This window comes from Malaya genurostris, chromosome 2 (assembly GCF_030247185.1).
Source record: "Malaya genurostris strain Urasoe2022 chromosome 2, Malgen_1.1, whole genome shotgun sequence".
Lineage (NCBI taxonomy): Eukaryota > Metazoa > Arthropoda > Insecta > Diptera > Culicidae > Malaya > Malaya genurostris.
This window is the reverse complement of record NC_080571.1, coordinates 224,897,651-224,924,009: the sequence shown is the minus strand read 5'-3', so window position 1 is coordinate 224,924,009 and position 26,359 is coordinate 224,897,651. Positions and strand designations below refer to the sequence as shown.

At 35.0% G+C, this 26,359-nt stretch overlaps 1 protein-coding gene across 1 annotated transcript; it reads left to right on the top strand.

The window, feature by feature from the left end:
* Positions 1 to 21,371: 21,371 nt before the first annotated feature.
* LOC131432539 (larval cuticle protein A2B-like) lies at positions 21,372 to 22,160 on the top strand. The gene is made up of 2 exons (XM_058598875.1): positions 21,372 to 21,440; positions 21,498 to 22,160. Exons 1-2 carry the CDS (start codon positions 21,429 to 21,431, stop codon positions 22,035 to 22,037), a joined length of 552 nt encoding a protein of 183 aa, XP_058454858.1. The 5' UTR covers positions 21,372 to 21,428; the 3' UTR covers positions 22,038 to 22,160.
* The last annotated feature ends 4,199 nt before the right edge of the window (positions 22,161 to 26,359 follow it).

Genomic DNA, 26,359 nt, shown 5'->3' with positions numbered 1-26,359 from the left:
AGATGATCGCTACCGTGGGGATTAGGGATCATCTTCCACGTGCAGTCCAACCGTAGCGATGTCGAGCAAAGGGATAAATCCAGCGCACTTGATCTTGCTGGTGGTGCAGGAATTCGTGTCATTTCTCCCGTATTCAAGTTTGTCCTATTGAAGTTGTCGCAGATATCATGGATCATAGCTGATCTGTTATCGTCGTGAAGACAACCCCATCCCGTACCGTGAGAGTTAAAGTCTCCTAAAACCAAAGTCAGGGCGGGAAGGAGCTCTATGATATCAATGAGCCGCCGATGCCCAACCCAGGCTCTTGGGGGAATGTAGATGGAAGCAATGCAAATGTCCTTGCCTTTGATTGTAACATGACATGCGACAACTTCAATACCTGTTATCGAGGGGAGGATAATGCGATAGAAAGAATAGCACTTTTTGATCCCCAAAAGTATTCCTCCATAGGGATCATCTCGATCCAGACGAATAATGTTAAAATCGTGGAAGTTTAAGGGTATTTCAGAAGTTAGCCAAGTTTCGCACAATGCAAATGCGTCACATTTCAGATTATTTACTAGAAATTTGAAAGGATCTATTTTTGGGATGATACTTCGACAATTCCACTGTATAACAGTGATTGTATCCGTGACCTCGGCGGGTGACTTAGCCATCGAAGGATACGATTGCTGAAAGAAGGGGTCATTTTGCAGTCAACTGCTTCAAGAATGTTTTGACTGTAGGAATAAAAGCCATTATCATGCTTTTAAGAGGTTCAGAAATATTGAAAGTAGACATGATCCAGTCCGCAATATCAGAGAACTTAACAAACCCAGTATCTGGTAAATTCTCTGACTGATCTTTAGGGACTTTCGGGGGTTTTGAATTCCCAGGAAGTGATGAAAAGTGATGGAAGTTGTTGTAATTTTTTGAGACCCATCAGAGGACATCTTCGAACCCTTACTAGGGAGCTTTTGACAAGATTTATTTCTTCTCTTTCTGTATGATGAGCTAAAAAGGACCGTCGAAGATGTACTTTCGAGGGGGTCATCATATTCGCTCTCGTCAGTTGCCAAACAAGCGTATAGGTTTACTGGAGGCGTAGCACTCTTCAACATTTCAGCAAAAGAACGCTTTGAATGTTGCTTAAGTGAACGCCTCATCTTATCCTGGCTCAATTTGTACGCGGGACAATCAGAGAGGTCATGCGGCCCCTCCTTACAATAGAGACGCTTTTCATTGTCTCCACTGCAGGAGTTAAAAGCTCCTGCCTCATGCTTAATAACGTCCTCGCATTTTTGCAAATTTTTGCATGGCTAAGCGAGGCAAGGAGATGATGAATAAACCACGATTTACCCATCACGTTATACCCGTCCCCGGCTTTAATTGTTGTGGTTGTTCACCGGGATAAAAAAAATTGAGTCTCGGTTTGTCAAAATTGGCACGACAACCATTATTATGTTTCGGACATATCGCTATATCATTGCAAATCATCTTGCAAACTTTCATCGGAACTCAAACCTTTGCTTTGGTTAACACGCAGTCCATTCATCGTGTGCAGTAAGATATTTCCACCATTAACGAGACGAATCCCAATTAGAGCACGGTCTCGACCAGACAGATGTAACAATTTATAATTGAGATTCGTTTTGTCCTATACATATAGTCTCTTTGATAGTAAAATGAACAATAAATTATATCGTATTTTCATTCGGATTAAATTAGATTCAACGACGATGGACTTAGTTGTGATGGATAGCAATTCGTTACGTTCGTCTAATCGGGACCGCCAACGACTGACTGTCTTTTCTAAAAGCTCATCAGGGAAGTATTCACTATTCAACAAGCTAAGAGGACTCCGAAGCCAGTGAGTGTCCGAAATGGAATAAAGCTCCAAACAGTGCCCCCGGCTGTCCAAAGTAAGCTGCATTAGCAAGTAGCTCAGCAGCAAACAATCTCTCGCCCCATCTAGACGTGTCTGCTGAACCGTACGTCGTGAAAACTATGGCAAACGATGAACCGACGCTATGCTGGGGTGTTTGCATATAATATGCGAAACATTTTCATTTGCATCACTGACTGCACCACGGCGCGGCGTACAGGGGATTCAACGATGGTATGATGCAAAGGCCAACAGGAATTTCACGCCCATCCATGAAATGAAGGATGCAGTGTGCAGCAGGATTCGGTCGGTCGGTCGGTCGGCTGGTAGGAAGGGAGATCGGTAGGTGTAGTTGAGTACACACGTATAGTGCAGTGATTTTCATAACTTTTCTAAACAGATTTATCTCGCACTGCAGTAGTTTGTAGTCGACTATAACTGCCTGTAGGATATTTCAGACGGTTACGTACAAAGTGTGTGGAAGCGACATGTAGCAATCAAGAAGTTTATTTCTCGTTTCAGCCTTGATGAGATTCTATTTTGTGCAAGTTTCGTACGGACTCAAATATTTAAAATACAGAACGAAAAACTGTTCTATAATTCAGATTTTCATATGAGTATTCATTATTTTTCGGAAAAAATGTTGAAACGGATTGTAACCGAAAATGGACAAAGTAAGTAAGTAATCCCCACTTGATTTATTATTTCTTGTTAGCTATTACAAAAAGTAAGCGTCACCAATTAAGTTTAACTATTTAACAGATAGACAGTAAATGCAAGTGAAGCAAAGTTTTGGTAATTACTACTTTTTGTGTAATTTGACTATTTTGTTTAAACAGACTTCGTAGGTGATCTTTAGCGTACAGAACGATTAAATGGCTAATGCTACGGTTCTATTTACGTCCACATCCTTTCAGGTTAGAACTTGAACACGTGAAAATCGGTGGTGAGGCTCTATGCAGATGAGCTGAATTCAAAAAAAAAATCTTGTATAATCCAGAATCAGAATTTAAATTGTCGCAATCAATCAATCAAGTCTTCGCTAGCTTGATTCCCTTGCAATTTTGACAGTTTAAATAGTTTATAAACTCATGCTGACAAACTACGACTTTTACTGAAATGAAATTGATGTTTAAGACTAAACAACGAACGGTTCTAAGATGCATTTCCCAACGCAACTTTTGCCATGTGTCATTGACTTGATTTCTAATGGTACACTTTAAGAATAATTCGGAACCTCAATTCGTTTTATATCGTTTACTTGTCACGTAGGATTAGGCACGTACCCGGAAATTTTTAGGGGAAGATGTTCGGTTGCCGGCAGTGTTCGGTTGCCGGCACCCTCACCGTAACTTTTGATAGAAAGCAGATAGCGTCATTCCGACAAATGGCATGTGTGTGTAATAGCAGCACGTTCTTTTTGTGCCGAATACCAAAGCAAACAGACGATTGTACTTTTTGCTAATACAAAACAAATTTTAATTGCGTGAAAATCAACACAAAAGTTTTTAATGACTTTTTTAAAAGTATCATATATTGAAAAGGATCCATCGAAAAGGTGATTGGATTAAATATTTATGAGGTGAAATCGATCTATTTTATGATTTAATACCAGATTCTATCAAAATTTTCGCAATCAAAGTTTTTTTTCTTCATTTTAAAATGTCTACCGATTTCGGTTACCGGCATCCCAAGGTTTTTGGTTACCGGTACCTGATTTTTTTCGACAAATCGCGAAAAATTGTCAGTGATATGCAGGGATGTCAAGTCCACAAATTTTCTGAAAATTATCAATTTCATGTAAACCATTTTTTTGGTCTAAAAACTTTTTACAGACTTTTGAAACTTGAACTTGACTTTTGAAGGCATTCACCAAAATTTGCAAACTTTTGAGATCTAGCGCGATTTTTTTGTTTTTGCTAGCTAAATTAATTGTATTATTTGGCATCTCTAGTGATATCCAACAAGTGGACAAACTGACAGTTTCAATACATTCGTCATATAAGTAAAAACATTGGTTATCTGGTTCTGTTACCCATGGCGACTTCAAACAAATCGTCCTATTCAAGGAAGATGAACTTTAATGCACTGATTAATGCCATTATATGTTGCTTAGTGGATAAGAAGCTAATAAATTCGACTGCAGCAACGTATTCAATCCCGCGTAGCCGATGGAAGACCGTCCTAATCAACACCAACGGCGCCACCATCCAAATCATTGGCCAAGAGAGACAAGGCGAAGTCACCATCAGACAATGAAAACTTTTGTCCAAAATGCCTCCGAAAAGATTTAATTCCGTTTTTTCTTTGAATTTCTTGGGGTGCCGGTAACCGAACACCTTTTTTGAAATGGCCAAAATTTATCACTTTACTAAATTGATAATTAATAAAGATTGTTTCAATCGATTGAATCAACTTAGTTCCTTATTCAGTTGTAAGCTAGGGACTTAGCTTTTCATTGATGTATATATGTCCGCATAATGTGCACTTAGTTAGAAGTTGTAAGCTTAAAATAAAAGGGTGCCGGTAACCGAACACTCTCACTTATTTAATTACTTGCAATTTTTTTTGGATAAAGTCATTTGTTGAACATTATTCATTTTATAATTGACTTAAATATGACGACTTTCGCGCCAAACCATATTCGCCATTAAAAAAAACGAATTTTCTCAGATTTGAATGAAACTTTCTGGACGTGTAGACTTTGTCCTGAAATGTCACATAGCTTTGTTTTTCAAAATTCAACTAGACTCTCTTTTAAAAAGGGCTAAACTTTTGAACCATTTTTTTTTCAAATAGTTGACGAAAAATGACAGCCTACAAAATAGTATTATTCTAGTGATTTTCACAAAAAAGTCAAATTTGCCTATAAAAATACTAAAAAACTTCCACATCGAATTGACTTTAAAAATTTAGAATCAGTAACAATTTTCATATTAATAAAAAAAATTGCAGTGTCTTTTTATCAAAAACTAAACTTAATGCAACTAAACTCAAAAATTCAATGAATCTCAATTTGAGAGGAGATTTCACAGAATACTGGTCGCTCGATATTTGCAAAAAGTATCAGTAATGGATAAAAAAAACTTTTAGTTAAAAATACTTTTTTTCTAAAACTGTCCGCCTTACAGTACATGGACGCTTGGAAGGGAACACGATAACCTACTTTGGGACAAAGCTTCGTTGAATTTGAATGTGAAGTTTTTTTTTGTAAATTAACTTTAAATGTTGAGTCCCGATTTTGTTTCAGTGTAGGAATCGTATAGACGAATTTCGCGCTAAATCGTATTCGGGGTTGGCAACATATAGATCTTATCACAAAAAGCCACTTTGCTTATTTTATTTGTTTATAACTGATCTAGAGTATCTTTTGAAAAGGACTATAAATTTTTACCAATATTTTTCAAATAATTAGAGTAGAAAAATGACAAATCTTTGTTGTGCTGTTGATGTTCTCAAAATAAGTATAATTTTCGTAACACTGAAAAAAATTGACCTGGAAAATTTGAAGTTATATTAAAAAAACGCCATTTCTTATTTGAATGAAATTTTGTCCAAACATCGATAAGATGTTCCCTGCCAATCTTCCGTATATTGTAAGATGGGCGTTTTGAAGGGAAACAAGTTTACCTAACAAACACTTTTCTTATCCAGCACTGATACTTTCTGCAAATATCGGGCAGCTAGCAATAGGGTATTCGATGAAATTTGACTTTCAGTTTAGTGATTATTATGACTTTCAGTTTAGTTTAGTTTTTAATATAAAGACATTGGATTAAAAATTTTTATTTGGACTAGAAATGGTTTGTTGTTTGAAAAACTACTTATCCTTGAATGATCCCATTTTGATATGTTTGATCGGTTGGTAGGGAACTTAATCTCCTATCTTGGGACAAATTTTTATCGAAATCAATCATTTAAGATTTTTTTCGAAAAATTGACTGATTTTGTGGAAATCACTAGTATAACACTTTTTTGTAGGACTTCATTTCCGATAAAAATTCTTTGAAAAAAATTGGTAGAAAAGGGTTAGTTCTTTTCAAAAGACAGTCTGAATAAATTTTTGGAAAAAAAAAACAAGTATACAAAGTTACCTTTTGGGACAACAAACCGAGTTTGCGTGAAAATCGTCATATTTATAGAGAAGAGTTTTCATACATATAATTATTATTTTTAATTTCGGGAGTGGTTTGAACCCTTGTGTCCTCGCATGCGTAGGATAAATTGCTACGAGTATGTTTATTCGAGCTACTAAATTTGAATAAACAGTTTTGCACATTTTTTTCAGTAAAACTGAAAAGTCTACACAGGTTTTTAGTGGAAAAGGGAGAATGGAATCTCCTAGGGAATGAATAAATTCATTTAGGGGTTAGCCAAATTTTGTGCTAGGGCACATAACCGTTTTTATTAGTTTTACGTTTCGTCTTTGACTCATCAGTGCAGAGCAGTTCAAATTGAACTGCTTAGTGTTAAACTCGGCAGTTCAATTTGAACCGCTAAGCAGACGTAAAGTTTCGGTTTCGTTCGGCACGTCAGAAAAGACATTGCACTCCGTTGCAAAACAAAAAGTGTTCTGTAAGTAGCAGAAATTTTACGTCTGCTTAGCGGTTCAAATTGAACTGCCGAGTTTAGCACTAAGCAGTTCAATTTGAACTGCTCTGCACTGATGAGTCAAAGACGAAACGTAAAACTAATAAAAACGGTTATGTGCCCTAACACAAAATTTGGCTAACCCCTAAATGACCATACCTGCATCGGCCAGAAATAGTCGAAAACACGTTTTCGTTCGGCACGTCAGAAAAAACATTGCACTCCGTTGCAAAACAAACAGTGTTCTGTAAGTAGCAGAAACTTTACGTCTGCTTAGCGGTTCAAATTGAACTGCCGAGTTTAGCACTAAGCAGTTGAATTTGAACTGCTCTGCACTGATGAGTCAAAGACGAAACGTAAAACTAATAATGAATAAATTGTTTTGCTTTTCTAAAAAAGACGTTATGCTGTCACTGTGAAAACCAACATTTGAACTATTGGTCGAGTACGGATGTGTGTGTTGAAGGTCTAAACCGATTTTCACAAACTTGAAAAGAAAGGTCTTGTAGTCTCATACAAAATTCGTGAATATTACTTGAATTTGCCTTCCCGTTCCGGACTTACAGGGTGATATGTACAGAAAAAAGCTATTTTAATTCACAATGATTTTCTTTGATTTTCTTGAAAAAATAACCAGAATCGGTTTGATTGGCCGTCTATTGATAATGACTGAAGTAGTTTTGAGACCGGTTTAGGAATTTTTTACGTTTTTTGTTTCGCCCCTTTAAGTAATGGTATATAAGTTTTAACACTTTTTAACCTATAATTCCGGAACCGGAAGTCAGATCCGGATACAATTTAGAAGTTTAATATGAAATAATCGGTCACGTCATCTATTTTTGTTTATCAGGATCCAGATGAAATTTAGAAGTTTTTTAAAGGACCATATTAGAAGATGGAAAAACGAACCGATGCACAGTGGTCCAAAACTGGAAAAAGACGGTCAAAAGTCTGTACTGATTTTCACTGATTTTTAAGAGCTAACGTGTCTTCGAAGAAGATTATATTACGCTTTTTTTTAAAGTGGCACCTTAATTTTTGTTAAGGGGGTAGTACCAATTTCGAATAAAATTTTTTTTTCTATCTTATTTTGAAGAAAAACCATTTGAATCATTTTTGCTGTTGATATAAATAATGTAAAAAAAATAATTTTTTGAGATATATTCACTTTATTTTAAAAACAGTTTTTTTGGATTTATCTATGTAGAATCTACCTCTATTACCTAAGTATCTACTACAAAGTGCGCGTAAACACGCATAAGCAAGCTCATGCTTGTACGCGCAACTTAAGCAATTTGTTGTGCATTTTAATTTGGTTTACTTTTCGACAATTAACAATATTCGAAAAAAATCTAAGTGAAACTCGATGCAATTTTTTTAGGCCTTTTCAAAGTTAATTTTATATATTGAAAATCCGAAAAATGATCAAAAGTTCAACACATATTAAAAAAATGGAAACATGTTTTCCAAACAAAATATGAAATTGTAAAAGTACAAACCTTTACGAAGAGATTTCATTTTTAAACGTGTAAATAAATTGAATTATCGCGAAGCAACACGTTTTTTAAGACGATATGTTGATCGTGCGACGCTCACTTAGAGATGTACGAAACAGCTCATACCGGTGAGCAGCTCCGCACCGATCAGCTCACTAAAGGGAATCGATTCAATGTATCAGCTCATCAGCTCATTTAGATTGAACTGAAGGTTTGTTTTGAGAGCCGTTTTTCTTACTCCATTTTTTTATAAGCAAAGTCCTGGCATTACATTCCTTTTGTGGAATTTGGCCTTTCTGTTTCAACAGACTTCGCAGCCGATTCTTAGTGTACAGAAATCATTGCATGGCTAGTACTATGGATCCTACTGACACTAAGAATCCTTCCAGGTCGGGGCTCGAACATACGACAACTGGCTTGTAAGACCAGCGGCCCTATGCATTGAACCACCAACCAGGGTTGCTGAAATTCGCCTCACGCAACTCATTAACGTTCATCGCCTGCGAACGATTCAAGAACGGAGACAGCAAAGCATGTAATGCCGGACGAGGCAAAAGCTATGCTCAATATGTGACTGCCTGAGCGACTCGCAAGAGAGAAGAGATCTTGCTTTTCATGCTTGTTGCTATTCCGCCGTGAGCCATTCTCTACCATTTCAAGAGCAGGTATCATCAGGCACGAGTAGCGCTTACATTGAGTAAATTTTTGACTCACTGCGAGTCAAAATGCCAGCAATCATGAATGCAAGTGTACGAAAAAAATTGAAGACAAAAATTAGCGATGCGATGGAAGCAATTTTTTATTTTGCTTAGTTTAATTGTCTCGTAGATATTGCCCTGATAAAAAGTGTGCGTTGAACATCACAAATTAGCTTGGAAAACTTTAAACGTAATATCATTACTTATTATTGGAAGATGGCGAAACGATTGGGTTGGATAAAAATTAAACTGATAAATAAAACTGATAGTCCACTTCAAAACGTCGTTTAAAATCGTATGCTAATGTACAAATAATGTACTTCCTACTGCAATAAAACTAATGAAACAGTTTATTCATATTTCACCGAATACTATTCTCACGTTCGTACTCCGTGCTGTTGAAATTTTGCGGCAAGTAATGGCAGATAGATTTTAAAAAAGCTGGAGTTGAATCACCTGAGGGCAATCACTTTTGTAAAGTGAAAATTTTGCAGTTTATATGGCTTATATAAGAAATAAAATAAAAGGAATTATTTTCCACATATAACTGTAGCAACACTTTTGATTCTCTTTCGGGTTGGTTTGATATTTATTTTATTTATGATTTTGAAAATGGACTGAAATATCTACAGTGATATTTTTTAAATCACATATGATTATGAATGATCAAGTCCAATACGCAATATCAATATGCAATGCAAATAGAGTGACAAAAATATATTCTGAATATTGATTATAGAGGCAAGTCTAATCTTTTAATTCCAGGGATGATTTATTTCCTCATGTTTTTATTATATTAAACACAATTTAACGCTTCTTCGCATAGATTTGATTTATAGAAGTAATAGGAGTGCAGGGTTTTCCACAACGTTTGAACCTACTGAGACGCCATGTAACTGCTTGCTCTGCAAAAATCAAAGCAATTAAGAAGAATGGCTAACAAAGAAATAGTCATTACTAACTAAATACTCATTCAGCATCTTTTACCATACATCTACGCAAATTATCGATTAGAATAACTGTACTACGATCAGGAAATTAAGACTTTTAAATTGAGAATCACGGTTGTGGTTCCGGCCAACTGCCACAGGATGTCGAAGCATTTTGTAAAACGCAACATAAAATTGGAGGAATAGATGTTCCATTGAAATTTGTATCGCCTTATTAACTTAGTCCTATTTTAATGCATTCATTAAATTTTTGCATTTAATATTATCATTTTTGGAGTTTCACAAAACTATTGCCTCGTAAGTTTTGCTTCCAAAAGCAAACAGCAAAATAATAACGTAATGTGATATCAGTTGAGAAATTGATGAGCTGAAATCAAATTAAGATTACAATCTGATATTGCTGTCAAAAATGTATTGAAAATAAAATGTTCTACAATTGACTCCCGAAGTGATCGGTTTAGCTTTTTTTTAAAAAAGAACATCCGCTAGAAGAAATTGTAAATTCAATTTCATAACATTTTACAATATTCATATTACAGAGGAAACGATTTCAATTTGAAAAATAACACAATCCGCGTGGTTTATCGATTTGTCAGATAGTGCGATTTTGAATTTTTGTTACTCATATCACACATTCAGTTTTGAAACTACTCATTGTATTATTTACCTTAAAACTGTGTTGAGCAAAAAAATTTTTACGTGAATACTTCAAGGATCACATACAAAGAGTCCAAATGAAATATAATTCTGTTATCACATAATCAGGAGATAGTAGGAAGAAAAGAAAAAAAATATGCATTTAATTCCACTTTATTTAACGTCACTAATGTCACGAGACAGATAATTTTGTTGTGTTTGATTGTATGATACTTGATTTTTAGATATTTATTTCGTTATTGGAAACTGCGGAAGGTCTTCATTGCACGATTATCAATGGCACAGTTTCCAACAAGTAACTGTAGAGAGTTTGTTTGTTTTTGATAATAATAGAAATATCATTCTTCAGTAAAATCTTATGTTGGCCTCCAAATTAGTGCCTTATACAAAATTATAGAAGTTCTATTTCGGTTTTAGTTTCTATTATATTGTAGTTCTAACGCCCTGTATATTGAATGTGACGGAATTATTTGGTGTTTATAGTTCTTCTAGTATTTGTACGAACTGATAGTGTTTATCATCAAAGTTGGTCTCAACTTTTTTGGTAGTTGACTTGGTTCGACACAACTTGTCTCGAAGTCAATACAAATACTATTAGTTTATTATGAATGATTAACATGAAATTAAAAGCAATCATCACGTATGTTTATAATTATTAAGGAAACGATCGTCGAATGGCTTTGTAATCGGTATATAAATAGTTTCACGATCATGAGAAACAATAATAATTGACAAAAACTTGGGACTATTACTTCTCAGGCATAATAAACAACCCTACATTCGACCGAATGAAAAATACCAATTTGGCATTTCGAATGAGGTATAATTTGTTTGGAAAAGTCGAACTCGATCGAAACACAAAATGAATTTATTATAGAACTACGGAATAGGAGTGAAAGTTACATATTTACGACACACAAAAACGCTCCATTAATAACCCTTTACAATTTGATGTTTAATCAATAACATATTCTGGTAGGTATCAAAGTTGTCCCTAACGCTACAAATCACGATTAAAGTATAGCAAACACCGAAGAAATGTGCAGTGAAGACAATTCAAAAAGATTCGACATCTTTCTAATAAGCTTTATACAGGAATAAAATTTTATCCTGGGCGGTCATTCAGTTGTACCGCCATACGTCGCAGAGAACGAATCACCGTGAGTAGAAAATTCGACTCAACGCGAGTCATCAGCACCACCGAATAGCTTTCTACCTAAATGCTTCGAAACGAACTCACTGTGAGTCAACAGAGTGCATATAAGATGCTTGCTTGCTTTGCCAAGCGGTTCAATTCTCTGAGTGGAAGAAAAGAATGAATAAAGCAGACACGGAATATATACAAACTGCTCGCCGCACGGGTAGAGCATCGCCGGTGAAGAGAATAGTTCACGAGTAATGTTTCATTGATAGGATCAGCAACCTTGCCACCAACCATATGTAATATTTGAGAATATCTGCAAATGTGGCATCCCTGAATGTACCTTAGCCTACACTGAAAGAATTTACCGGCCACAAACTGAACGGTTTTTGCTTCTACCGATCCCCATAACGATTTTCAGATGGTTTTAATAAATCGGCCATTCATTTTCCTCTCTGTCAAAACCAAACTGATTTGTATGGATATCATCGAAAATCTTTTTGAAACACATACACTTGTAAATTGAAAGAATCCAAAATGTAAATGATTTTCGTTTCAAAATTTGTCATCATAACAGTCATATAGGATATACTGCTCATTTTTTAATGTGTATGATGCTCATACATATACCCGAAGGCAATAAACCGTATGAATTTAATTCACACCGATCGTCGGATGATATTTAATTTTTTTTCATTGAGTGTTTGTATCACGTAGTCCTTATAATGCGCATGGTATTAAGATGAATTAATATTGAAATTATGCAGCTAGAAATGAAAATAAATTAATATGCAAATGACCTACATTCAAAAACTCTGCTTTTACTCCAGTTCAATTTCGATACATTTCATACACAGTAAAATCTTTTGGAAATTGTATTCAATGAGTATGAATTAGAAATTTTTAAAAGGCCTATAAAGGTTTCACATTTTTCAATATCAATGAATTGATATGTAAGTGTTCCTAACAAAGGGAGAAATCTGGGGGACGGGTATAGTGTGATGGGTTCGATTCCCAACCCCGCACATAGGGTCAGAAAGTTTTTCTGGCCCGAAGAGGCGAATGACCTTAAGGTTAAAACCTCTATAATCGAAACAAAGAAAAAAGGGAGAAATGATAAGATTTGATGAAACATCTTTGACAATTAATATCCCACAAATTTTCGTCAACTAAGATGATTTCGTTTCATACTAAGGCTTACAAACATTGGGACAATATGTTAAGAGTATTTGCAAGAGTCTTTTTGAATTACAATCGCAGGATGCCAACCAAAATTGAAAGGTAATCGCCATTCGTACTATAGCAAACTATATACCTGCACGCCAATATTTGTACGTAGTTTTCTTTGTTCACATAATGTGAAATATTGTACGAATAATTAGATTTAGGCAGTTTGAATTTATTTTATTGAAATAGTTACAAAATAACTGGTTAACTTTAATGAATTGAACTGGTTGAAGCTGCAATTTGTTTTCCTTTAATAGATTTGAATATTTAACAAATATGGCCATTGAATAAAGTATTTTATATCTAAAAATAATACTGATTATTGAAGATAAAAACCATTTCTTTAACATAGCAAGAGTAAAATTATATTTATTCCAATTTCATCAATAAACTTCGAATGACTGGCTGTATGCGGCCTCAAAGTAGATTTCTTCGTATTTCGCCATCACTGAAATAACAAAAAAACATTTGGTGGAATAGTTAATAATATCTCAACAAACTTACCTTCACTTACCATGGTAATGAAAATAAATTATTATTTTTTCACATATGTTACTTAACTACAGAAAAATAACAATAATATTCATTGTAACAGAATCATTGAAACTTTTCCATTGACATTAAGTTTACATTTAATTGTTCTGTATGAACTACACCAGCAATAATAGAAATGGTCTAATACTTCGAAAAACACCTATTATTAACGTCCAAGAACATGTAACATTATGTGGTTGGAAAATTTTTTGACATGAAATTCATTGAAACAAAACAAAAATGATACTAATAAATACATATAGAATATCTATTATCCTTTATATGGATTTTAAAAGATTTTGAATTCATTACATCAAAGTGCAATATACAATCTTAGAAAAACAAATTTTCCCACAATAATTGTTTGTCTAAAGTTGAAATTACTCTATAATTACATGAATTCTAAGTCTACTACAGACTCTCACTTCAATTCAATACTCACCAAAATACTCTAACACAAGGTTTACTAATATTTCCATCGAGCACCATTCTTAATCACTAATAAATCAATTTCATATTACCACCTCAATACGCATCGAAAAAAAAACTTTGAACTTACAACTCCAGTAAAAATAAACGCTTTTGTTTACATTCTGTCATTAGTTTTTTTGCACAAGTTATCCGATATTTGGTATAGATGACATACTTACAATTATTGAATCGTCAAGCTCATCTGATACTGTCATGCAACATACGGACAAAAATATTTCAAAAAGTGAAGGAAACGATCTTATTTTTCTTTCAACATTACGAAAGCTTCATTCAACTTTAGCGAAAAACTTCTTCTGACTCTATGATAACTACGAAATGAAAATAAAGCTGGAATGATTTTTGTAACGGAAATACCAAAGATCACATTAATTTCGATTCAAGAAAACATACATACAATTGTAATACAATTCCATATTTTTATGTCATTCATATAAATAGTGGAACAGAATCCGACGAAATGTGTTTGAAACTCCTTCATTGTTAAACATAAAATTATTCGAACTGTTCATAATTTATTTTTAGGAATAAATTCTTCTCAAGGATTAAAATGACAATTGGAAATATACATTCAGTCTGATTCATGACCATAAACACACAGTTTACTAACATTTCAAAAGTAACTGACAACTATATAACATATGGATGGAAACCACACATAAAAGAAGTGAAACTCACTGAATATTGATTATATGATCATGCAAATTGTTTTATCATTCAATACTCGGAATCCTCAGTTATATATCGTTTTGAATGAAGTTTCATCCAAAATTCGGCTGGCGTTTTCATTCAGTGTACTGAGTGAGAGGTAAGATTTCTGATTGACAATGGCTCATTCAATCTGTTAAAGAAGGATAGATACACAATTGGAAGAACAAACAAAAGCTCATGCACGCATTTCTTCTCATTTATAACTCGCTCTTCAAGAGCCGAAGATCCGTTCAGCTCGTAGCTTGTTTCCACCTTACCAGCAGGGTCGTTTTTTCAAAAATCTGTGATCAACCCAAAAACCTGTCTGTGCAAAATCTGTGCACGTTTTCATAATAGCTGATCGGAATCATTTTGGTAAGCAAAAAAAAAGGTCTCCATATTTCCTACCGCTCTGTAATTTTTGGTGCTAACTGTGATCGATTTCAGAATCTGTGTAAATCTTTGACCATTTTCAGAAATCTGTGAAAATCTGTGCCATTTTTTAAGTCTGTGCAAAAGGTTGAAAATCTGTGAAACATAGATTAATCTGTGAACCTGGCATCCCTGCTTACCAGTGCGGTGAACTGGTGAGTTGCGGTTCTTTTAAAAAGAGCTGTGAGCTATCAGCTCACTTTAAAGATTCGATTCACTGGAATAGCTCAGGAGCGAATTGCCCATAGCAGACGCGTGACGCCCTGCGTTTCTTAACCATTCATGATTTCAGTATGGCCATAGTGAAAATGAGTCACACGAATAGTACTCAGGATATTCCCATAGGAAAATAAATTGGATTAGGAATATATTTTCCTATAAGTATTGTAAAAGTTTGTTGCATTAAGTTGCATATTTCGCTTCGGCACAAGGTTTCCTAGGTAATAAGAGGTAAAATGATGTATAATTTTTCAAGAAAAGAACAAACCTATGCATTACCCTCTACAAAATTATGGGATTTTATATCTTCTACAATTATTCCAAAAAAGTATGTATAAAAAATAACTTGTAACAAGTTATGATTAGAAAACTAGTTTTAAGGGGGTTATCATAATTCAATAACTAATACTACCTTATGACTAAAATAATAGCTAAAAAATAACTCGAAACAAGTTATGAATAAAAAACTGATTTTAAGGGGGTTGCCGTAAAAACGCTTTGTATATCCGAAACGGTGCGACCTAGGCTTTTGGTATATTTGACAAAGTAAATTATTTTCAATAGCTCTAAAACTTTGTAGAAGAAAAAAAAATTCTATCTCTTCAGAAAAAAAGTTATGGTTATATTTTTTGTCAAAGTAGGCCATGAACAATTAGAGATAGAATCACATTACGCGGTATATATCTGTAAATAATTTCTTTAAAGCAACTATATGCATAAAAAGAACGGTTTGGCAGCTACTGAATAAAAAGCTTTGACGCTTTCATACGTAACTCCTGAATTTGTTGGTACTGTTCAATGAACAGTTTTGCCTTTCTCTATAGGAAGGTAATAAAATTTCTGAAAATCCCGACTCTTGATCGGAGCTTCGAAGGCCCCTAGTGTTATACATTTAAAGATTACCGCAGTGATCATTATACTACTAGGTGGATTCAAACTGTTTTTTTTTTTTTTGAATTTCTATTTATTTGAGGTCGATACACCTATCCCAGTGATTTTCCAACTTCAACCAAAAAATAATGTTCAAAACAAAAGGTTCAACAAAATAATTTTCTGCTGCGAAGATAATCTTCTCGCGCGGGCAAAGTTTTTTTTATTGTTTGGAGCAGATTATAGTACGAGAGAGTTAAATAGGGTGAATAAAGTGGATGGGGAAGCAATTGGATCTCTGAATTGTTAATTTTTGCCGTGGTTGCGATGTTCTTATATCCAGGTGTTGATGTTTCGCTAAAAAAATTTGTTTCATGAGATAATGATATTCTTTGTTTTTTAATGTGGAACACATTTTTGTTTTCTATATAGTGGTGCAAACTAGAAACTCAAGAAAAATGCACGTAGAAATGTGGTCAGGTTTTGAACAATTACAGCTCAGTCAATTTTGTATCAATTATTAATATTATGTCACCATTTGATTGGAAATATTTCTACGTATTGATTTGAATGTTCATAGCCATGTATTTTTAAGTTTATATCATTGAAATATTGATTAATAGCAATGTCCTGTTTTGGCTACAAAAAATCTCCGGCATACCGGATTTCCCTGCCATAGTCGACGGTTTTCAAGGAGTAAGCGATATATCAAAGGGAAAGCAGCGCTCTGATTGGTCATTCGAAGCAAAAGTAAAGCTGTTGGAAACACGCGAATCTACAAATAGAAGCGAAATTATAGCTAACGTTTCAGTCTTATGCGTAGCTTGCTAGAGGTAGGTTGTTGCTACACAGCAAGACAAAAAGTGCCATAAACGATTTGAAGCTTTTATTGGTATGCTCTGATCTTGTGTCATGCAATATTGGATGAAATCCCATGTTATGTCGTTTCGCCTGAGAAATTGACAACTACCCCAGGGTAAAGTTTGAGTGCATAAGACTAATTTCTAATTTATATAAGATGAACTCGATTGATAATGAGAAATATTTTATCGCTTCAACCGAAATCGCCGAATGGTAGTAGTGGTAGAAAAACGCTATAAAAATAACTGCTTGCATACAAAACATGAACACAAGCTTGGTGAAGAGAAGCTTAAATATCGATATCCGTATCGCAAGCATGTACAAACATTTAATTGTATACATTTGGGCTATTGATGTAATTTCGTCGGCTACGAAACAAATACAAATCGGGATAAATAGAGTCTTTATTCTGGGTTCGCGTGTTCAGTGTTGATTCCTAATAAGGATCAATCTAAGCAGACTCTTGTGCATTTGCGGATTCAAAAGTGTGACGATTAATTGAAAATGTCAATCATTGGAAATTTTGGTTGCCTTGTTCCACATCAACGGCTTGAACAACCCCAAGGGGCTGATCCTTGTAGTTTTTTTAATCAACGTGATGTTAAACACGCGAACCAAAAATCGACTGGTAAAACAGAAAAAAAACCGCAACGCTTTAAAAACGGCACCGGCCAGATTAGAATGTAAATCGGTTAAGGAATAGGAAAGGATGTTAGTTTAATCAGAGCCGCGAAACTCGTTATGTCCAGGTGGATTATTTTGCGTACCGGGGGCGATCCACTATTTTAAAGTACTCCTCAGTTCTAATGTAAATTTTATTTAAATACGACATAACATAAACTAATCTTCGATATATTGTGTTCGTCACAGCTGCTCTACCTACACACTAGTGGGGACCATGATACTGTGTGTTCCACCGTAGATAGCAAAAATAGCTCAAAACAAAATCTCAAATCAGTGTCGGCGGCATAGTACAGAGGTCATTCTTGTACAGAGGTAATTTTGAAAAGGTGCCCCATAGTAAAGTAAAACGTATTCACGTCAAAAAAAAACTATGAAAAACGTACCAGAACAGTCTGCAACACAGGAAAAGATCGTACTTCACTATTCTTGGCGAAATGTTTTACCACAGGATGAAACATAGTCTCTAGGCTGGTCATGGCTGTTGATATATATCCGGTAATATCAATCTCTAGTCCAATTTTTGGATAAAATATAACAAAATATGGTTCAAGAATCACATCAAATTGAAACTCTTTAATAATATTCTACATCAAAGGTCAAAACACGATGATGATTATCCATCTATAAAACATAAAAAAAGCTTTTTATGCTGTAGAAGATTTATAACAAAATGCTGTTTTCGTTTCTGAACTTGTAAGTAGTTAAAATAAATAAACATTTTAACAAGTATCAACAGGAGAAATATTTTAGATGTGATAAGCTGATTGGGAATGTGGAATAATATTTCTTCCATACTATATAAATAAAAGTTTTGAAAGTAGCATTAACTTTACGTTTGCTTAGTGGTTCAAGTTGAACTGTTTAAGTTTGCAATAAGCAGTTCAATTTGAACTACCCTGCACTGACGAGTCTAAGACGAAACTTAAAGATCAGTCATCTAAATAGTTTCAGTCATATTCGAGAAAATTGAGTGAATATAAATGACTGCGGCTCGATGGTTATGTCAACTATACAATTTAATTTCCGGAAACGGAAGACGCCTCCAACTTGAATAATAACCCTATTTGACACCCTGTAATTTAGATTTAATCGAAATGCGAAGGCGAACAATATTCGATAGAGGGCAATGCTTATGTTCTTTTCCGAGAGTGAATGTAGCTCTACTTTTTTTGGTGCTTCCGGAGCCAGAAACTGGGACTTATCGAAGTTTGTTTGGTTACCAGTTAACAAGACCTGCAAAATAGTATAAAAGTTTGACCAGCTTTTCAGTTATATTCGAGAAAATCTAGTACACATCTTGGTAACTTACACCAATCGGTCCTCCATGTTTCGAATAAAAAGTTAGTTGTGACAGTGATTGCTTAAGGGGCGGGTAGGGTCATTTATTATTTTCTTTATATTTTCTTATAGTAAAACATTTGTAGAATTTTCTGTGAAATTTTCAAGCCTATTGGAACGAAACTCTGGAAGTTATGGACCTTTATCTATGGCTATCTCATTATACGAAAAAGCAAGAGCTAGGCGCACAGGCCCAAGATTTCTTTTTCGATTGACTTCAAAACTTGACAAAACATTCTTGAAATATTTCGTTATAATAAATTATAAAAGAAAAAATATGATTTTTTTCAAAATGTTGGACCCTACGGGCTCCCTGGAGTAATTAATTGTCTCCATTGATTTTATAGACAAAAAGCTTTAAACGCGTTTTCCTCGAAAGAAGGTTTTGAAAGTCCGTGTCCATCGTCATTCAAAAATTACTGCACCAATTTTATTGAAATTTTGTACACACTTTCTACATATATAAAACCAGACCCCAACGTTTTTCTTTTCGTTGTTTGTTACTTTTGGGAGGTTTAACAAAACTTTACAAAACAATCAAACAGAAACGTTGGGGTCTAGAAAAACTTCTACTTTAACTATGCTGCGTTGATTTGTTTTTAAGAAGCGTTCTCAGAAATACCTCTTCACCGACTTATTTCTCTATATTTTTCCACGAAAAAATTACAAAATGTTGATCGAATGATTCTTTTTGTCATGCAAAACATTTGAATTTATTTTGTTGAACGATAATTCTGGAAAAAATTCTCAAAAAAGACGATTTTTGTCGTGAATACGACTTACTTTACTATGGGGCGCCGTTTCAAAATTTACCCCCTGAGAGAGTGATAAGTTTTTGATCATGAATATCTCTTGTTGTACCTAACGTATGAACATAATTTTTGCTACATGCCATCGGAAATATGATCACAATTTTATGATAAAATTTTCATTTGTGTGATGTAATTTCAAATAATTCAAAATTAAATTTTTCTCAAATGTTTGGTATCAACGAGTATTAAAGAGGAAAACACATGACGCTTGTTTGCATTTCTCGTATTTTGAAAGCTTATAGCTCAGTGATCTGTGAAAGGATTTATATGATCTAACTATCAACAAATTCGAAATTTTTCAACTTGAACGTATATTGCAACAACATTAAAGTTTTAAGTTTATAAGTTGAAAAACCTGTCTGATTTGATCCATTTCAGCACCAACCAATCAGAACGCGTTCTGAGGAAGAAAACAAAATATGGGCTGCTCCAGCAATATAAAAGCTGTCTTTTTCACTTTTTGTATCATTTTGTGAGCAACGATTATAGATGCAAGACAAACACGAGTAACATCGGGCCGAGCACACAGCGTTACTACACCAGAACCCTGCCAGCTGAAGTCATCAGTCGTCAAGGAAGAGCTGCTCAGTTAGGTTGTGGGAACAACATCGAAGACTTCACGCTGAAATGCTCTCTCGGATCTAAATGCAGATCCTGCAGGTGATCCGTGACAATTCAAAGCACTATTCAGTGCTACAGATCATCAGAAAGAATTAATTGAATTATCTCTCGTACCAACAGCATCATATTTATCGAAATGGAAGTAGACAAAATTTGCACCGTCACTAACACATTCAATTACGACTCTCGCAATGAGAAAATGAAAGTATTAATGTACAACACATCTTTATACTAGTGTGGGTGTCGTTTGGAAATATGACGTGCGAAACAGGGTTGCCGTATACAGATTAATCTGTATGTGTATTATAAAGAACTATACTGGTTATTTCATAATATTTAATTGTGTTTCAGAATGTTTGATGTAACTAATCTGAACTTTAGTTTATATGCATCGTTTCAAATTCTAGTATAATTGATCAACTAATTGATATTCGGAAGTGTTAAGGAACATGCCAGTTGTTTTCGTATTCACGACATCCAGTTATGTCTGACATTACCCACCCGCTTTTTTCATCGTTTAGACTCCCCCCCCCCCCTTAAATGATAAAACAAGAAGTGATTGTAAATCGTCTACAACCGAAACTTACGTAAACTTTCTAAATTGAATAGTCATTTAGCAACAGTTGAAGAATGATGTATTTACTCGTAATTTGAAAAGTAGTCAAATTGTGTACGGAACATTTTCATACGCTAATCCAAACATCCAAATCCAAGGAATGTTCAGTTATTAGGGGAAAGTGTTGTAAAATGGCCTTATTGATAAAGTTGGGACATGCTAGAATTAACCTAAAGTTGGACAACAGTACGATAATTTGGCATCGAAAGGTGATACTTTACCTGTGCTTATGCTAAATTATCTGGTTTAATTAGTTAAGCTTGAAATAAATCGGCCTCCACTGGTGCATGGCCGAACAAACCAACCAATGCGTCAAGTCGGTGTTGTTGTGAAATTATTTTAATCAATCGCCGAATCGTTTCAGGTTTCCGTCGCGATTCACTTTTGCGAAACGGGTTTAAGGTCAACCGTCGAAAATAAAAACAAAACCAGCGTAAACTGAATGAATTTCAATTGTAAGCATAGTAACGGGGCTTCGCGTTGCATTCAGTAACTTTGCAGAGAAAGTTGAACACACCCCCTCAAGGTCATCTGGAAATATAGATCTTTTCGGTAGGTCTTATTTTAGTATAAAATCTGTTGATACAGATTCTGGAGTTCATTCTCAACTCAGGAGTCGACCAATCAATCAGCAGCTAAATGGCGTTTAAGGTAAGTTAAATTCAAATTGATTTTTAACTCAGACTTTTCAATTTCCTAAATTTTTAGATTATCCTAATTGCCACGGCACTAGTCGCTGTTAACGCAGGATTAATTCCGGAACATGGATACGCTTCGTCACATCAGAGCATTCAACACCATGCGCCACTGTATCACCATGCCGCTCCAGTACACCAGTTGGCCGCTGTCCATGCAGCTCCGGTCCACCACACTATCGTAAAGGAAGTCGAACATCACGCACCTGCCCATTACGAGTTCTCCTACTCCGTCCATGACGGCCACACCGGAGATATCAAAAGTCAGCACGAATCTCGTCAGGGAGACGTAGTCCATGGACAGTACAGTCTGCTGGATTCCGACGGTCACCATCGTATTGTTGACTACCAGGCTGACGACCATACCGGATTCAATGCCGTTGTCCGACGTGAACCGGTCAACGTGAAGCTGGCTCAGCCGGTGCACAAAGTCATCGTTCAGCCAGTTCATGCTCTGGCGCCGATTGCTCACGTTGCTCATCATCATGCTGCTCCTCTGGTGCACAGTGCGCATCATGTTGCCTCTAGCCACTACGGTCATCAGCTTTATTAAAAGATTTATTTATTTGTCGTCAATCAAAAGTAGATTGCTAGGAAGAATACCGCAACTACCAATGTAAAACCAGATTGAATATTGTAGAATAATTACTATTCAAATATAACAAAGTACAAATCATTTTGGTAATCTTTTCCTTGAGAATTATTACATCCAATATTTTGTTAGGATGGATTCTTTACAAATGCAGCTTCGCACGTTGATATCTGGAACTCGCAGGGAACCGAGTTCGGTTGCAGAACTACGAATCAAAGAATCCAATCCGCCATCGCTTGTGAAAAAATCCTCATGAAATTGAACATTTTTACTAATCTCAATGTAATACCGAAACTGGAAGTCGGGGCTGGATAAACTTTTCGAGGTCTTTTTGACCTTTCATTTGCATCTTACTTTGTAAAAATCGGTTTAGGAATTTCCAAGAAAATTGAATGCGCATTTTCTCATAGACTTGCACATATTGCCTTGTAATTCCGGAACCGAAAATCGGGCAATGATAAAATTCAATAGCGATCTATGGGACTATATGACCTTTCGTGTGAATCTAAGTTTGAGAAAAATCGATCTCGCTTTCTCTGAGAAAAGTGAATGACATTTGTTTTCATTTTTCTGTGTATATCATCAATTCCGGACCGGAAGTCAGATCGGGATAAAATTCAATATTGATCTATGGGACCTTAAGACCTTTCATTGGAATCTGAGTTTGTGAAAATCGGTGTAAAAGTCGGTTTTCACAGTGATTGTATAGCCTTTCTATGTGAGAAAGGCAAAAAGTTTTTTTTCAGACTGATCAATTCACATGTTCATAAGTTCGATAAATGGATTGTTTTAAATAAAAACGACCGCAATTAACTTATTCTATTTTACCCAAAATCATCTTCCATGAATTAACAGAAAAAAAAGTTTGGACCAATTATTGTTAAACAAGACACGCATTTAACTTCAAAAAATAGTTAAAAGATAGTTTCTATGATCGCATGAATCGTACTACATCGTTTTTCTCTAATTTTATGTTGAATTCAGATTTACAATCCGGAAGCAGATTCAATATGACCTATCAATATTGGTCCATATTATGTAGAAAACTTAAGTGATCCAAATACACATAATGAGAATGACAGTACTAGCCCATTGAACCCTATTTACCCCAATTTATTTTATAAATTGTATCTCTGGGTGAACTTTCTTTCGCATTTCGATGGGAGGCTCTTTGCGTTTTTTAAATCGATTGATATTACGAAATAAGCTCTAAAAAGTATTGTACTCTACTTTTTAGAGCTTAGGTTTGAATTGAAAATTGAGGTAAAGCGGGTTAAACGAACTAGTACAGTTATTCTTAGTTTGTGTCCTTGATTCACTGACATAATATGGACCAATATTGATAGTTAGATCAATATTTATCAAAAGAATCAGTTAAAAAAATGTGATAGAATGGTATAGCAAGATTCGTGCAGTCATTGAACCTATTTGTAGTATATTTTTAGAGCTTTCTTCGTGATATCGATCGATTTTAATCAACTGCAATCAGCCTCCTTTCGGAATGCGGAAGGAAGTTCAACCAATGATACGATTTATGAAATAAATTTGGGTGAAGGGGGTTAAACAGGCTAGTACTGTCATTCCCATTGTATTTCATTGGATCACAGAATATGTGTACGTAATATGAGCCAATATTGATAGATCGTGTAAGATCTGCTCATGGGTTGTAGATCATATTTCAACTGAATATAATAACTAGAAAAGAAATGGGGTAAAATGCCCAACGAGTTTTCTGCTGACATTAAAACGTCAGGAACATTCTATCCGGTCTTCAATAAGTACTGTTATACAGTTGAACTTAATTACAATTTAGTACAAAAAGGGAACTTTAGGTAAAATGAACATGATAGCGTTGCGTGCAATCCTTATAAATACGTGAAATCGATGTTACTAACCATTTTACATCTAATAGGTGCTTTGTTGTCAGCTGTATCATGCCTCCAAAAAATCGTTGCGTTTTTGGTCAATTTTTCCCCACTGTGCGATGTATTTGCAATTATATGGAAAAATCGTCAGAATTATCGTCCCATATATTTTGGCAAAATGATCCGAGTTGTGTGGGGAAAAATGCTTAAGAATACGCTTACAAAAGTTATGTGTAAGTTTTCAATTTAAAGGATAATAACAGTTCGGCTGAAAAGCTCGTATCGTTTAACAGAAACACACATTTTTTTGCCAAAATTCGTTTTTATTATTCAACATAATTACCATCAGAGGCGATACAGCGATTATAGCGATCTTCCAACTTTTCGATACCATTTTTGTAGTACGATTTGTACTTTGCCTCGAAATAGGCCTCAGTTTCAGCGATTACCTCTTCATTGCTTCTAAATTTTTTACCAGCGAGCATTCTCTTGAGGTCTGAGAACAGGAAAAAGTCACTGGGGGCCAAATCTGGAGAATACGGTGGATGAGGGAGCAATTCGAAGCCCAATTCGTTCAATTTCAGCATGGTTTTTCGTTGTTGTTTTTGATCGATTGTGAGCTCACGCGGAACTTATTTTGCACAAAGCTTTCTCATATCCAAATATTCGTGAATAATATGTCCAACACGTTTCTTTGATATCTTTAGGGTGTCAGCTATCTCTATCAACTTCACTTTACGGTCATTGAAAATCATTTTGTGGATTTTTTTCACGTTTTCATCGGTAACAGCCTCTTTTGGACGTCCACTGCGTTCATCGTCTTCGGTGCTCATATGACCAGTACGAAATTTTGCATACCACTTACGAATTGTTGCTTCGCCCGGTGCAGAGTCTGGATAACACTCATCAAGCCATTTTTTGGCATCGGCGGCACTTTTTTTCATCAAAAAGTAGTGTTTTATCAACACACGAAATTCCTTTTTTCAATTTTTTTCACAATAACAAAAGTAGCTTCACTCAAAATGCAATATCTCACAAACTAATAATCAGACAGCTGTCAAATTTATACACGTATCTTTTGAAGGTTGGTACTAACTGAAAATGGTATGGATTTAATTCTAGTGACGCCCTCTCATAGAAACTATACGAACTTTTCAGCCGATCTGTTAGTAAGCAATCTTTCATCTGGCAAATATTTCTTCAATTTCTTTTTAAATTTAACCTTTCATTAGAAGAAAAAGAAAAAGAATCTTTAAATGGGTGCGTTATGCTCCGTTTTTTCATGTGTTTTGCGTAGTTGTTTTAATGGATGTTCACCCGTAGTTTAAAATCGTCCTGCCATGACTTCGTGTAATTTAAAAAGTTACATTTTTCATGTTTTCATTTCTACGATTTTCATATCATATTTTCTACGATGCGTCATTCCAATGGAACATTTTTAAGGGTTTCGATAAAATGAGATATTTTCAATGCATACAGCAAGTATTTGTTCCTTATTATGAGATATAATGGTGACGGAAGCTAGTCATACATGAAACTTTCACGTTTTATTTTCATTAGTTAGGATATAGCAACATTTCCTTAGAGTGTACGTTTTACCCCATCTACCCCTATATTGTGTTCGATATCCCAGTCATCGCTGCTGCTACCACACATCGGTTGATATCATCAAATAGATGTATGACGCTGATGTACCCCATAGGCAGCAAAAGGAGACAAAAACAAAATCTCAAATCAGTCTTGGATGGCAAAGTAGAAGTGAAGGTAGACATGTGATATGGTGTGTGTTTGATTTACTGTTCGATGTGTTTCCATAGCAATAGGAATTTGAATTGAATGCTGTGGTGGCCAAGTAAAGCGAAGCATGTTTGGTACTTCTAAACGCAGAATTCAGGTGCAGGGTAGTTTAATTGGTAAAACAATTTCCCCGGATAGAAGTTAGCTACGGACTCGAGTCCCGTCTCTGCTGTAACATTTTCGCAGTTTTCATCACACAGTAGCATTCGCATGTCATTTTTCCCATCTATTTTCCTCGTTTGATACCAGTAGAAAAATTGAAAATACTGTTTGTATTATTCTTTCAGTGGTTTTCAAAGTTAGTGATAGAGGGTTTGGTTTTGTATAACACATGGATCAATAAGTCCCGAGACTAACAATGGAAACAACATTTTTTTTGCAAAATTTTGTTTTTTATTCATCAACATAATCACCTTTCAGGGTGATACAATGGTTCCAACGTTTTTCCAATTTTTCAATACCATGTTTATAAAAAAATTTATCTTTCGCTTCAAAATAAGCTTCAGTTTCAGCGATGACCTCCTCATTTGAGCCAAATCTTTTTCCCTGGAGCATTTTTTTAAAATCTGCAAAGAGCCAGTAATCACTGGGGGCTAAATCTGGCGAGTATGGGGGGTGGGG